Below are 12,905 nucleotides of genomic sequence, written 5' to 3' on the forward strand. Positions count from 1 at the left end.
ATGTGCCATAGGAATTTTTAATTGCTTGACCTTTATAGATTCATGTTTTTTTTCATGATTTTGATTTTATATGTGGAAATATCATTAACTTACCTTTGTGGCCTGCAGCATTTGTTTTCCAATCAGGTGCATTTAGGTGTCTTTGGCGAGACGTCCGGACAATTATATGCTGTACATCTCTCCAAGTTAAGAATGGACTGTAAGAAAAAATCACATCAGATACCAATTTAGTAAAAGAAAACTACAGAAATACTAAAATACAACTGATAGTGCAGAACCACATGAAAGGAGTTGTCCAATGTTAGAAATATAGGTTCCCACTGAGGCCCATTGAAATGAGCTGCAATAAGGAACATTGATACACTTTCTGGAAAATAGTATCCGTCATTCAAACATCATAAACCCTTTTTGGTACATGGGAAAAAAAGGTTACAAATAAAAGCAACAAAGTTTTGAAAAGTGCTAGAGAAGTTTTACAATGATGTCAATCGTCTGGGTATAAACCTTTGGATTGTTTCTTAGCTTAGTGATGATGTTCAGAACATTATCACTGATGATGCTGGTACATAGGCCCAAACTAATCAAGACCACCATGAATAACACTGGTCCTGATGACGAGGTGTCAGATGTTCCTTATTCATAAGGGGGCACACAACAGTTAATGAATCAGGGGTGTTTGATGAGTGCCAAATGCCTCCACGTGCCAAGTACTGGAGTAGGATTTCTATCATAAGGAATCCAATAGCTCATCACGAATTAGGTGATCTGTGGCATGAAGCCCCCATTCTGGTAAAGCTGGGCAAATTAGAAAATGCAAAATGATGCAAGATGTTTTGACTTTTCAAACAATTTGTGCCAGAATTCTGATGTAATCACTTTGATGAATCACCACCAATATGGCTAATTGTCAACAGCTAAGGGGCCATACAAAAAAATTTGTTGGACCAACATAGAAATATTGACCAACAGAGCCCTAATATATCACTACAGATAAACCTACAAAAATGATCATGTGGATACAAATAATCTACATTGTGATTCATTATAATTCTAATAATTACAATCTAGTGTTCATACACGTGTAGCCAACGTATACACTGTTAATAAGTAATGAGATACCTCCAGTCACATAACACATGGCATAATTAATCAGAGGGAGAGAATGATTTATATGTTTATAGAAACAAACCATTACTAAATCACCTGATCTATGGGCACGCAGAACTGCTAATGTCTCAAACTGAAATGATTAACTGGATTTTGATAGCTTCCTTATGAAACAGGAAAAGTTAAAAGTTTAGCTTAAAAAGATTAATAGATTGCTGCTCCATCAGCCAGTTCATGTCATTAATCTAGACTGGACTGCACTTTTAATTCACAGTAAGACCTGTTCTGTATAAGTAAATAACTTCCACATGGAAACCTTGGCGGTTCTCTGCTGTCTGGTTGAAAATTGTAGGACAGCAGGTCTTGTAGTTGTTCTTAGCGTTTATGCCTGATATAGTGTTGAAGAACAAGTGTGTGTTATATAAAAATGGTAGTTACATGTGTAATGCAAACATGGCAGTGTTCTTAAACCAGAATTAAAAGACTGACGAGGGATAGTCAACTAGGAGCTTTCTGTTAACATTTTACTGTAGTCTGTTTTACTATAAAACTAAAGTCATATCATACTGCAGTACCTATCATGTTTTATTAAAGCTAATGTCCTTTTTTTAGATATCATTTACATAAAATATAACAGCAATAATTCAAGAAGAAATTGGAAAATTAGCGATATATAACACTTTCAAAAGTATAAAACAGTATATTTTTCTAATGATCATCAGTATAGTACTATCACATGTTCTTCCTCCATTGAAAAACTCTATAAATAATACATGAACTAACTGAAACAATCCCACCCCCATATTTTTTGTCTGTCTGCATTATGACATTTCATTACTTTACAGCAGCGCATAGAATTATCCATCCAGGGCTTATCAGAAAACTCATATCAATCTGAGCAATTAAGCTAGAAAACATTGAACTAGCCAAACAAATTTCTTCTAGTAGAGACCACCCTGAAAGCGTTTAACCATGTCCACGATCTTCTCGATATCCTTTTCTGGCACTTTCAAGCTAACACTCTTACACCCTTATAATCATCAACTGCTCATTGCCTTCAATGGCTACCCTTTGTCAATCAAATACAATATCAATTCTGCTAATGATAAAGAAGGCAGCCCAGAATCTGCTTCCCCATATATTTGTGCTCCTATCTCCTAAAACTTCAGATGCCCCTATATTTTCAATAGCTATTGGCCAAATGTTCAGCACCATCTTTGTTTCCCCAACATCATTTGAAAGAGTCAGGAGGCCCCCATACACATAAGATAAGCTTACTTCTATAAAACCATCAGATTTGGCCAACTTTGCAGTAATGTGAATGGTGTCCTTTCCTTGCTATAATGTAATTTCCAGCCTGTTTTCTTCTTTCAATCATTTCTCAAGATTTCTCCCATACAACCCTATACTCTGGAACTCATTAGCACAACACAGTGTTCCTCAAGTCCGGTCCTCAAGAGCCACCAACAGGTCATGTTTTCAGTATTTCCTTAGTATTGCACAGGAGATAATTGCATCACCTGCACAGGCAATAATTCCATCACCTGTGCAATACTAAGGAAATCCTGAAAACATGACCTGTTGGTGGCTCTTGAGGACCGGAGTTTGGGAACACTGGCCCCAACACATCAGTCTCTCAACAGCCAAACCTTTAAAAGTATCCTGAAAACATAGCTCTTCAAAACAGTTTACACCTTAAAATTGCTAACCTCAATTACTGTCTTTTCTGTGACAGAGTCTAAACTTTCATGGGCAGAATCCTATGTCCATCCTATATACATCTATACCAGTCTATCACTCGGTGTACTAAGCTTAACCACCTTAGTGACCACCAACAATTAGCATTTTTGTTGACCTGAGGAATGAGAGAATAGTGCCCCTTGATGACTGAAAGTGCAGAGAATGCCCGCTACAGTATATGCCATAACTGGTATCCTACTGCATCGGTCAGGATCAATTTTAGCATTGATTGTGGGTGTTTAACCCCTTAGATGTTGCTGTAATTAAAGACAGCGAGGTCTAGTTAGCTAACAGAGGGAAAGGGCTCCCACTTTAACCCTATCACCACCGATCAAGAATGTGTGGGACCCATGGCAATCTGAGGCCAAGTAGTAGCCTGTTAGGATGTTGGCAACAAAAGAGAAAATCTAACTTTTCATTCCATTTAGTCCACATGAATTCCTGTGACGTGAAGGGCTAACATACAGTACAGACCAAAAGTTTGGACACACCTTCTCATTTAAAGATTTTTCTGTATTTTCTTGACTGAGAATTGTACATTCACATTGAAGGCATCAAAACTATGAATTAACACATGTGGAATTATATACTTAACAGAAAAATGTGAAACAACTGAAAATATGCCTTATATTCTAGGTTCTTCAAAGTAGCCACCTTTTGCTTTGATGACTGCTTTGCACACTATTGGCATTCTCTTGATGAGCTTCAAGAGGTAGTAAAAGGAAATGCTCAGCCCAAACCATCACGATTGGGTTCAGGTCTGGTAACTATGGAGGCCAAGTCATATGGCGTAGCACCCCATTACTCTCCTTCTTGGTCAAATAGCCCTTACACAGCCTGAAGGTGTTTTTGGGGTCATTGTCCTGTTGAAAAATAAATGAAGGTACAACTAAACGCAAACCGGATGGAATAGCATGCCGCTGCAAGATGCTGTGGTAGCCATGCTGGTTCAGTATGCCTTCAATTTTGAATAAATCCCCAACAGTGTCACCATGAAAGCACCCCCACACCATCACACCTCCTCCTCCATGCTTCACGGTGGGAACCAGGCATGTAGAGTCCATCCGTTCACCTTTTCTGCATCGCACAAAGACACGGTGGTTGGAACCAAAGATCTCCAATTTGGACTCATCAGACCAAAGCACAGATTTCCACTGGTCTAATGTCCATTCCTTGTGTTCTTTAGCTCAAACAAGTCTCTTCTGCTTGTTGCCTGTCCTTAGCAGTGGTTTCCTAGCAGCTATTTTACCATGAAGGCCTGCTGCACAAAGCCTCCTCTTAACAGTTGTTGTAGCGATGTGTCTGCTGTTAGAACTCTGTGTGGCATTGACCTGGTCTCTAATCTGAGCTGCTGTTAACCTGTGATTTCTGAGGCTGGTGACTATGATAAACTTATCCTCAGAAGCAGAGGTGACTCTTGGTCTTCCTTTCCTGGGGCGGTCCTAATGTGAGCCAGTTTCTTTGTAGTGCTTGATGGTTTTTGCAACTGCACTTGGGGACACTTTCAAAGTTTTCCCAATTTTTCAGACTGACTGACCTTCATTTCTTAAAGTAATGATGGCCCCTTGTTTTTCTTTACTTAGCTGCTTTTTTCTTGCCATAATACAATTTCTAACAATCTATTCAGTAGGACTATCAGCTTTGTATCCACCAAACTTCTGCACAACACAACTGATGGTCCCAAACCCATTTATAAGGCAAGAAATCCCACTTATTAAACCTGACAGGGCACACCTGTGAAGTGAAAACCATTGCCGGTGACTACCACTTGCAGCTCATCAAGAGAATGCCAAGAGTGTGCAAAGCAGTCATCAAAGTAAAAGGTGGTTACTTTGAAGAACCTAGAATATAAGACATATTTTCAGTTGTTTTGATGCCTTCAGTGTGAATGTACAATTTTCATAGTCATGAAAATACAGAAAAATATTTAAATGAGAAGGTGTGTCCAAACTTTTGGTCTGTACTGTACTTCTTAACATCAGTTTTGAATTCCTTAAAGTGTGCTGCTATAAAATAATTTTATTTGTTTTGGTAGGAGGAAGGGGGCTAATCTCCAGTACATAGGACCTCTCAAAATCACTTGAAAAATACAGGTCCTTCTCAAAAAATTAGCATATAGTGTTAAATTTCATTATTTACCATAATGTAATGATTACAATTAAACTTTCATATATTATAGATTCATTATCCACCAACTGAAATTTGTCAGGTCTTTTATTGTTTTAATACTGATGATTTTGGCATACAACTCCTGATAACCCAAAAAACCTGTCTCAATAAATTAGCATATTTCACCCATCCAATCAAATAAAAGTGTTTTTTATAAACAAACAAAAAAACCATCAAATAATAATGTTCAGTTATGCACTCAATACTTGGTCGGGAATCCTTTGGCAGAAATGACTGCTTCAATGCGGCGTGGCATGGAGGCAATCAGCCTGTGACACTGCTGAGATGTTATGGAGGCCCAGGATGCTTCAATAGCGGCCTTAAGCTCATCCAGAGTGTTGGGTCTTGCGTCTCTCAACTTTCTCTTCACAATATCCCACAGATTCTCTATGGGGTTCAGGTCAGGAGAGTTGGCAGGCCAATTGAGCACAGTAATACCATGGTCAGTAAACCATTTACCAGTGGTTTTGGCACTGTGAGCAGGTGCCAGGTCGTGCTGAAAAATGAAATCTTCATCTCCATAAAGCATTTCAGCCGATGGAAGCATGAAGTGCTCCAAAATCTCCTGATAGCTAGCTGCATTGACCCTGCCCTTGATGAAACACAGTGGACCAACACCAGCAGCTGACATGGCACCCCACACCATCACTGACTGTGGGTACTTGACACTGGACTTCAGGCATTTTGGCATTTCCTTCTCCCCAGTCTTCCTCCAGACTCTGGCACCTTGATTTCCGAATGACATGCAAAATTTGCTTTCATCAGAAAAAAGTACTTGGGACCACTTAGCAACAGTCCAGTGCTGCTTCTCTGTAGCCCAGGTCAGGCGCCTCTGCCGCTGTTTATGGTTCAAAAGTGGCTTTACCTGGGGAATGCGGCACCTGTAGCCCATTTCCTGCACACGCCTGTGCACGGTGGCTCTGGATGTTTCCACTTCTCCACAATCTTCCTCAGGGTCCGGTCTCCTCTTCTCGTTGTACAGCGTTTTCTGCCACATTGTTTCCTTCCAACAGACTTACCATTGAGGTGCCTTGATACAGCACTCTGGGAACAGCCTATTTGTTGAGAAATTTCTTTCTGGGTCTTACCCTCTTGCTTGAGGGTGTCAATGATGGCCTTCTTGACATCTGTCAGGTCGCTAGTCTTACCCATGATGGGGGTTTTGAGTAATGAACCAGGCAGGGAGTTTATAAAAGCCTCAGGTATCTTTTGCATGTGTTTAGAGTTAATTAGTTGATTCAGAAGATTAGGGTAATAGGTCGTTTAGAGAACCTTTTCTTGATATGCTAATTTATTGAGACAGGTTTTTTGGGTTATTAGGAGTTGTATGCCAAAATCATCAGTATTAAAACAATAAAAGACCTGACAAATTTCAGTTGGTGGATAATGAATCTATAATATATGAAAGTTTAATTGTAATCATTACATTATGGTAAATAATGAAATTTAACACTATATGCTAATTTTTTGAGAAGGACCTGTAAATAGGTCTTCCAAAAAATAAGTTTTGTGAATTTCCTTGAAAAATTCCTTCAAATTTTTTAACCCTTCTAACATCATATCAAAACAAATGGACATTTGAAAAATGATGCTGATTTAAATTAGACATGTGGTAAATGTTATATATTAACTACTTTCTGTGGTATAACTATGCATAAACAGTGAAAATTGTAATATTGCAAATTTTTCATCAAATTTCCTTTTTTTTTTATAATTAAACCGAAAACATATCAAACTAAATTTACCATAAAGTACAATGTGCCATGAAAAACAATCTCAGAATCACTGGGTTATGTTGAAACATTCCAGAGTTATTAACTCTTTCACTAAGTGGTTAAAAAGAACTGAAGTGCTCACAATCTACAATCACAATGTCACCGTCTTGAATTTGATGCCCACTTGGTCGGATCAGAATCCCTGTAGACCCTCCGTATACATTATTCAAATGATTTACAATAATTTTTCTGTTTTCCCAAAGCTAGGAAGCTCTGCAAATATTCTTGTGAAGCGCATGATATTATACTTCTATTTCAGCTGTAATATATATAACATTTCCTAATTTACATATAAATACATGTTTTTGTAGTAATAGTTTTGCTATAATAGAAATGCAATACACATGAGAAGTAAGATCTATTCCCATTGTGACTTGCTCAAGTAAATATTCATAGCAAATGGTGGATTAGCCAATAAAGCTTGTGATATTATAATTATATCACCATCCCTGCATATGGCCCAATGTGGACTAGTCTGCAAATTGAAGATAATGGGCAGAGAATTATTTATATTATTCACAGTTTTCAACCTCTACAAAATCTATTAATTTCCATGCAGAATCCTAAGACATTCAATGCAAGTCACGACTCGCAGTCCTAGTACACTGACACCCGTAGTCAAGAATGCTGCTCAGCCAGAGGGAATCAAAATCTGTTTTTATGTCCAATTGCTCAAACCAGGCATTTGCCTTTAGGAACAATTAGAAACGACAAGTCACATAAAAGCCTGTTTTATCCAGTAGCACTTTTCAGAACATAATTTATATAGGCAAAATAGTGAATGGTGTCGAGCTAATATATAAAACAACAGGAGCTAATGTGAAGAAAGATTAATCCTATTACTAAAACAGGTTAACCCAAATTTTACACCAATTTCTAGTTTGATTAAAGGATTTGGTCACAACGTTTTTACTGATGGCCTATCCCCATCAATATCTGAATGGTGGGGGTGCGGCACCTGGCACCCCCCTAGATCAGCTGTTCCTCTCACCAGCAAGACGTTTTTGGATGCAGCCAGAAAACAGTAACTCCATCATTCTTATAGTGGCCATTGGCGGGAACTGCAGGTCAACCCCTATACAAATGAATAGAGTGGGTCTGCAGTACCCGGCTTCAACCACTGCAGTTTTGACTGAGCTACTGTGTTTCGGCTGCATCAGTGTTTTGGCACCCAGCAGATATTGATGCCGTATTCTAATGATGGGCCATCAACAGAAATGTTGTGGCCAAACAACAGCATTCTGGAATGCTGTAGATAAGCCCCCGATGTATCCTGAAAGATGAGAAAAAGAGGTTAGATTATACTCACCCATGGGCGGTCCCGCTGCGGTTCTGGTCCGATGGGCGTCGTGGTCTGGGGCCTCCCATATTCATAGGATGACATCCTCTTCTTGTCTTCACGCTGTGGCTCCGGCGCAGGTGTACTTTGCCCTGTTGAGGGCACAGCAAAGTACTGCAGTGCGCAGGTGACGGGAAAGGTCAGAGAGGCCCGGCACCAGCGCCGCAGTGTGAAGACATCATCCTATGATCCGCCCACCCAGGTGAGTATAATCTAACCTCTTTTTCTCATCTTTCAGGATACATCGGGGCTTATCTACAGCATTACAGAATGCTGTAGATTAGCCCCTGATGCCGGTGGGCTTAGCTCACCTTCGATTTTGGGGGTGACAGGTTCCCTTTAACATTTATATATATATGTATATATATATATATATATTAAACTTTAACTTTATAATCAGACTAGCTGAAGAGCCCGGCGTTGCCTGGGCATAGTAAATATCTGTGGTTAGTTATAGCACCTCACTTCTCATATTTTCTCATCACGCCTCTCATTTTCCCCCTCACATCTCTCATTTTCCCCCTTACATCTCTCATTTTCTCACTTACACCTCTTATTTTCCCCCTCACTCCTCTCATTCCCCCCTAACACTTATCATTTCGACCTCACATCTGTCATTTTCCGATCACTCCACTATTTTCCCTCACTCCTCTCATTTTGCACTCACACCTTTTCATTTTCACCTCACACCCCTCATTTTCACCTCATACCTCTCATTTTCCCCTCAGTATATACATGTTTGTCAACTCCCTTATATATAGTATACATCTGTATGTCATCCCCTGTATATAGTATATACCTGTATGTCATCTCCTCCTGTATATAGTATACACCTGTGTGTCATCTCCTGCTGTATATAGTAAATACCTGTGTGTCATCTCCTCCTGTATATAGTATACACCTGTGTGTCATCTCTCCTGTATATAGTATATACCTGTGTGTCATCTCCCCTGTATATAGTATGTACCTGTATGTCATCTCCCCTGCATAGTATATACCAGTGTGTGATCTCCTCCTGTATATAGTATATACCTGTGTGTCATCTACCCTGCATATAGTATATATGTGTGTGTCATCTCCTCCTGTACATAGTATATACCTGTATATCATCTCCTCCTGTATATAGTATATACCTGTGTGTCATCTCCCCTGTATATAGTATATATGTGTGTGTGTCATCTCCCCTGTATATAGTATATACCTGTGTGTCATCTCCTCCTGTATATAGTATATACCTGTGTGTCATCTCCCCTATATATAGTATATACCTGTGTGTCATCTCCCCTGTATATATTATATACCTGTGTGTCATCTCCTCTGTATATAGTATGTACCTGTATGTCGTCTCCCCTGTATATAGTATATACCAGTGTGTCATCTCCTCCTGTATATAGTATATACCTGTATGTCATCTCCTCCTGTATATAGTATATAACTGTGTGTCATCTCCCCTGTATATAGTGTGTGTGTCATCTCCTCCTGTATATAGTATATACCTGTGTGTCATCTCCTCCTGTATATAGTATACACCTGTGTGTCATCTCTCCTGTATATAGTATGTACCTGTATGTCATCTCCTCCTGTATTAGACCACGTTCACACGTTATTTGGTCTGTATTTTTACCTCAGTATTTGTAAGCTAAATTGGCAGCCTGATAAATCCGCAGCCTAAATTTGCATGTGGCGAGTTTTGAGCAGCGACTTTTGTGTTTCGACTTTTATGTGGCGAGGTTGGTGTATGTGTGGTGAAATGTGTGCTGAGGGTGGTATATGTGTTCAAGCACGTGGTAGTGTGTGGCGCATTTTTGTGTGTGTTCATATCCCTTAGCAACTGTACGGTATATACTCTTTGGCGCCATCGCTCTCACTCTTTAAGTCCCCCTTGTTCACATCTGGCAGCTGTCAATTTGCCTCCAACAGTTTTCCTTTCCCCATTATGTAGATAGGGGCAAAATTGTTTGGTGAATTGGAACGCGCAGGGTTAAAATTTCACCTCACAACATAGCCTATGACGCTCTCGGGGTCCAGACGTGTGACTGTGCAAAATTTTGTGGCTGTAGCTGCGACGGTGCAGATGCCAATCCCGGACATACACACATACACACACACACACATTCAGCTTTATATATTAGATGTATACTCGCTCCATGTTACAAGATACATACCACATCCTTAAAGGGAATCTGTCACCAGGATTTTGCTACCATGTCGTAGAGCAGCAAGACCCTGATTTCAGTGATGTATCGCTTACTGGGCTGCTTGCTGTCATGTTGATAAAATCACTGTTTGATCTCTGAAAGCTGAACTCTGTATAACTTCACCCACACCACTGATTGGCATCTCTCTGTGTACCATGTACACAGAAAGCTGCCAATAATTTGTTGTAGGGGCGGGGTTATACAGAGCTTATGAATATGGAAAACTACCTCGCAGCAGGTTTACTAGTCCTCTCATTTTTTCAAAACTATACTAAGAAGCCCAGTAAGTGACAGATCACTGGAATCAGGGTCTTTTTCTCTACGTTATCCTGCTCTCAGATAAGGTGGCAAAAACCTGGTGACAGATTCCTAAATCAAGTGATACTAAATAATGTCCATCCTAAAAACTAAAAGTGGGTAAAGGTGATAAGGACGTATAATATATCATACCTTGGATCTGAAATACTAGTAGAATGAAAACGAGTAATGAGCAGTATAGGGAAACTACATCGTATTGTTAAGAGGTGAGCAAGCTTTTATTTCTATGCAGGCTCAATAAAACATAGTCTTTCCTTATTCTTTTTTTAAAGAAATCCAGTTGCTCCCCCAGTGTATTATTTCATTCACCTATTAATTTGAGAGAAGGGCACTATATCTGTACAGTAGTTAATTCAATTTCGAAGAGCAGAGTTGACAGGATTTAGCAATGGGTTTTGTGGTGTTTTTCCCAGATATTTTTTGGTTTTAAAAGTCTATAATGAAATGATTACATGTCAAAGCTTGGTTTGCGGCGCTTTGTAGCATTTTGGAGGTCAGCAGCATTTCATCAAAACACAGCATGCTCTAGGTATTTCATTTTTAGGTGTATTCCTACAAAGACTTCTATATAGGACATAAAAAAATCGCAGGAAAATGCATGTACCAAAAAACACATTCAAAAATCCCATTAAAAAGTTCTAGTGCCGTTGTCTACATGCATTTACAAAACAGTGTTAAAAACAAGTATGACCTCCTCAACCACTTACATTGTCATGTAGCTCTCTGTAAAGTAATCCAATCTGTACCTTTATTTGAAAACCCTGTCGCTCCGTAATCGAAAAAAAAATCCATAATTTAATCCATGAACATATGAGGCTAAAGTGCTCTGGGTGTGATTGGAGCACTTCTTAAACCTTTGTGTTCCTGGCTGTATTTCCTATCTAGCTCCATCTTCTTCTATTTGATTGTCAGCTCAATGACTTGGCTACACAGCCCTGGGATTTGTCAGTACAGCAGAGGTAAGTTTTGCAAGTGGAGCAATATAGCCATAGAGGAAGAGGTCTCGGAAGTGCTCCGATTACGCCCAGAGCACGTCAGCCTCATTTGCATATCAATTCCAACATGGACTTTTCAACTATGGAGCAGTGAAAATAAAAAAGGCAACAACACGTAATATACTGTATACTACATCTGTGAGAATGCTGAAGCTCTAGTTCACAATTTATCAGTGTGCTTTGCAGATGTAAAGCGGTTAAAGGGATCCTGTCCTGTTGAAAATGCAGAAGCATATTATAGAGCAGGGCCAGCTGTGTAGACATAATTGGATATACGGTACATATTTGTAGGAAAAGAATGAGTATTTTTTTATTTAAACCTTTCCTCTTTCTATATTTAGAGGTCTAGTTGGTGAGTGCCACCAGTCTCTGTATGCATGCTTATACAGGGTGGAGCGCGGTAATTTGCTGATTTGGGAATGAAATAAAAAAATTATGATCATTAGAAAAATTTATTTTATATTTTAATTATACTGAACAGTAATGGAATTTTTAAATTACATGGTTTTAAATAGTGTTTTCTGAAGTTTTCATGAACTCTAACAAGCATGTCCACTGGTATTCTGCCAATTTCAGCTTCAATATTGTTCCTTAGGTCTTCCAAGGTGTTGGGACGGTTGATATACACCTTAGACTTCAGGTAACCCCAAAGGAAAAAATCGCATGGGGCTAAATCTGGTGAGCGTGCTGGCCAGTTCACATCTCCCCTCAAAGAGATAAGCCGTCCAGGAAACATTTGCCTCAAACAATTCATGGTAACCCTCGCTGTGTGTGCAGTGGCACCATCCTGTTGGAACCATGTATCCTCTAGTTCCATTGCCTCAAGAGCCAGCTGAAAATAATCCTGTATCATAGACAAGTACCGTTCGGAGTTCACAGTTATGGCACGACCATTATCCTGAAAAAAATAAGGACCAATGATGCCTACTCGTGATATGGCGCACCACACAGAGACGCGGTCCGAATGCAGAGGTCTCTTGTGAACTTCTCTGGGGTTTGCTTCACTCCAGTAACGCATATTTTGTTTGTTTACACACCCACTGAGGTGAAAATGTGCCTCATCAGAAAAAAACACAATTGCGTCACGGGGTATCGTTGCTAACATGTCTTCACAAGAGGTCCGCCGTGTCAAATAGTCCCATGCTGACAAATGTTGGACCACGCACATTTTATACGGGTGAAAATTCAGTTCATCATGAAGAATCCGGTGGAGAGAACGTCTTGAAATGCCAAGAGCAAATGATTGCTTCCGAGCAGAGCGTTT

The 12,905-nt window shown here is 39.5% G+C and overlaps 1 protein-coding gene across 3 annotated transcripts in view; it reads right to left on the reverse strand.

Annotated features, from left to right (window-relative positions):
* Positions 1 to 12,905, reverse strand: part of PCSK5 (proprotein convertase subtilisin/kexin type 5) — a 748,165-nt gene that overhangs the window by 365,662 nt on the left and 369,598 nt on the right. For all 3 annotated transcript variants that reach the window (XM_069763164.1, XM_069763172.1, XM_069763182.1), the window contains exon 10: positions 94 to 197. In XM_069763164.1, coding sequence (XP_069619265.1) covers positions 94 to 197 — 104 coding nt within the window. The remainder of the gene's footprint in view (positions 1 to 93; positions 198 to 12,905) is intronic.

This window comes from Ranitomeya imitator, chromosome 1 (genome assembly GCF_032444005.1).
Source record: "Ranitomeya imitator isolate aRanImi1 chromosome 1, aRanImi1.pri, whole genome shotgun sequence".
NCBI classification, from domain to species: Eukaryota; Metazoa; Chordata; class Amphibia; order Anura; family Dendrobatidae; genus Ranitomeya; species Ranitomeya imitator.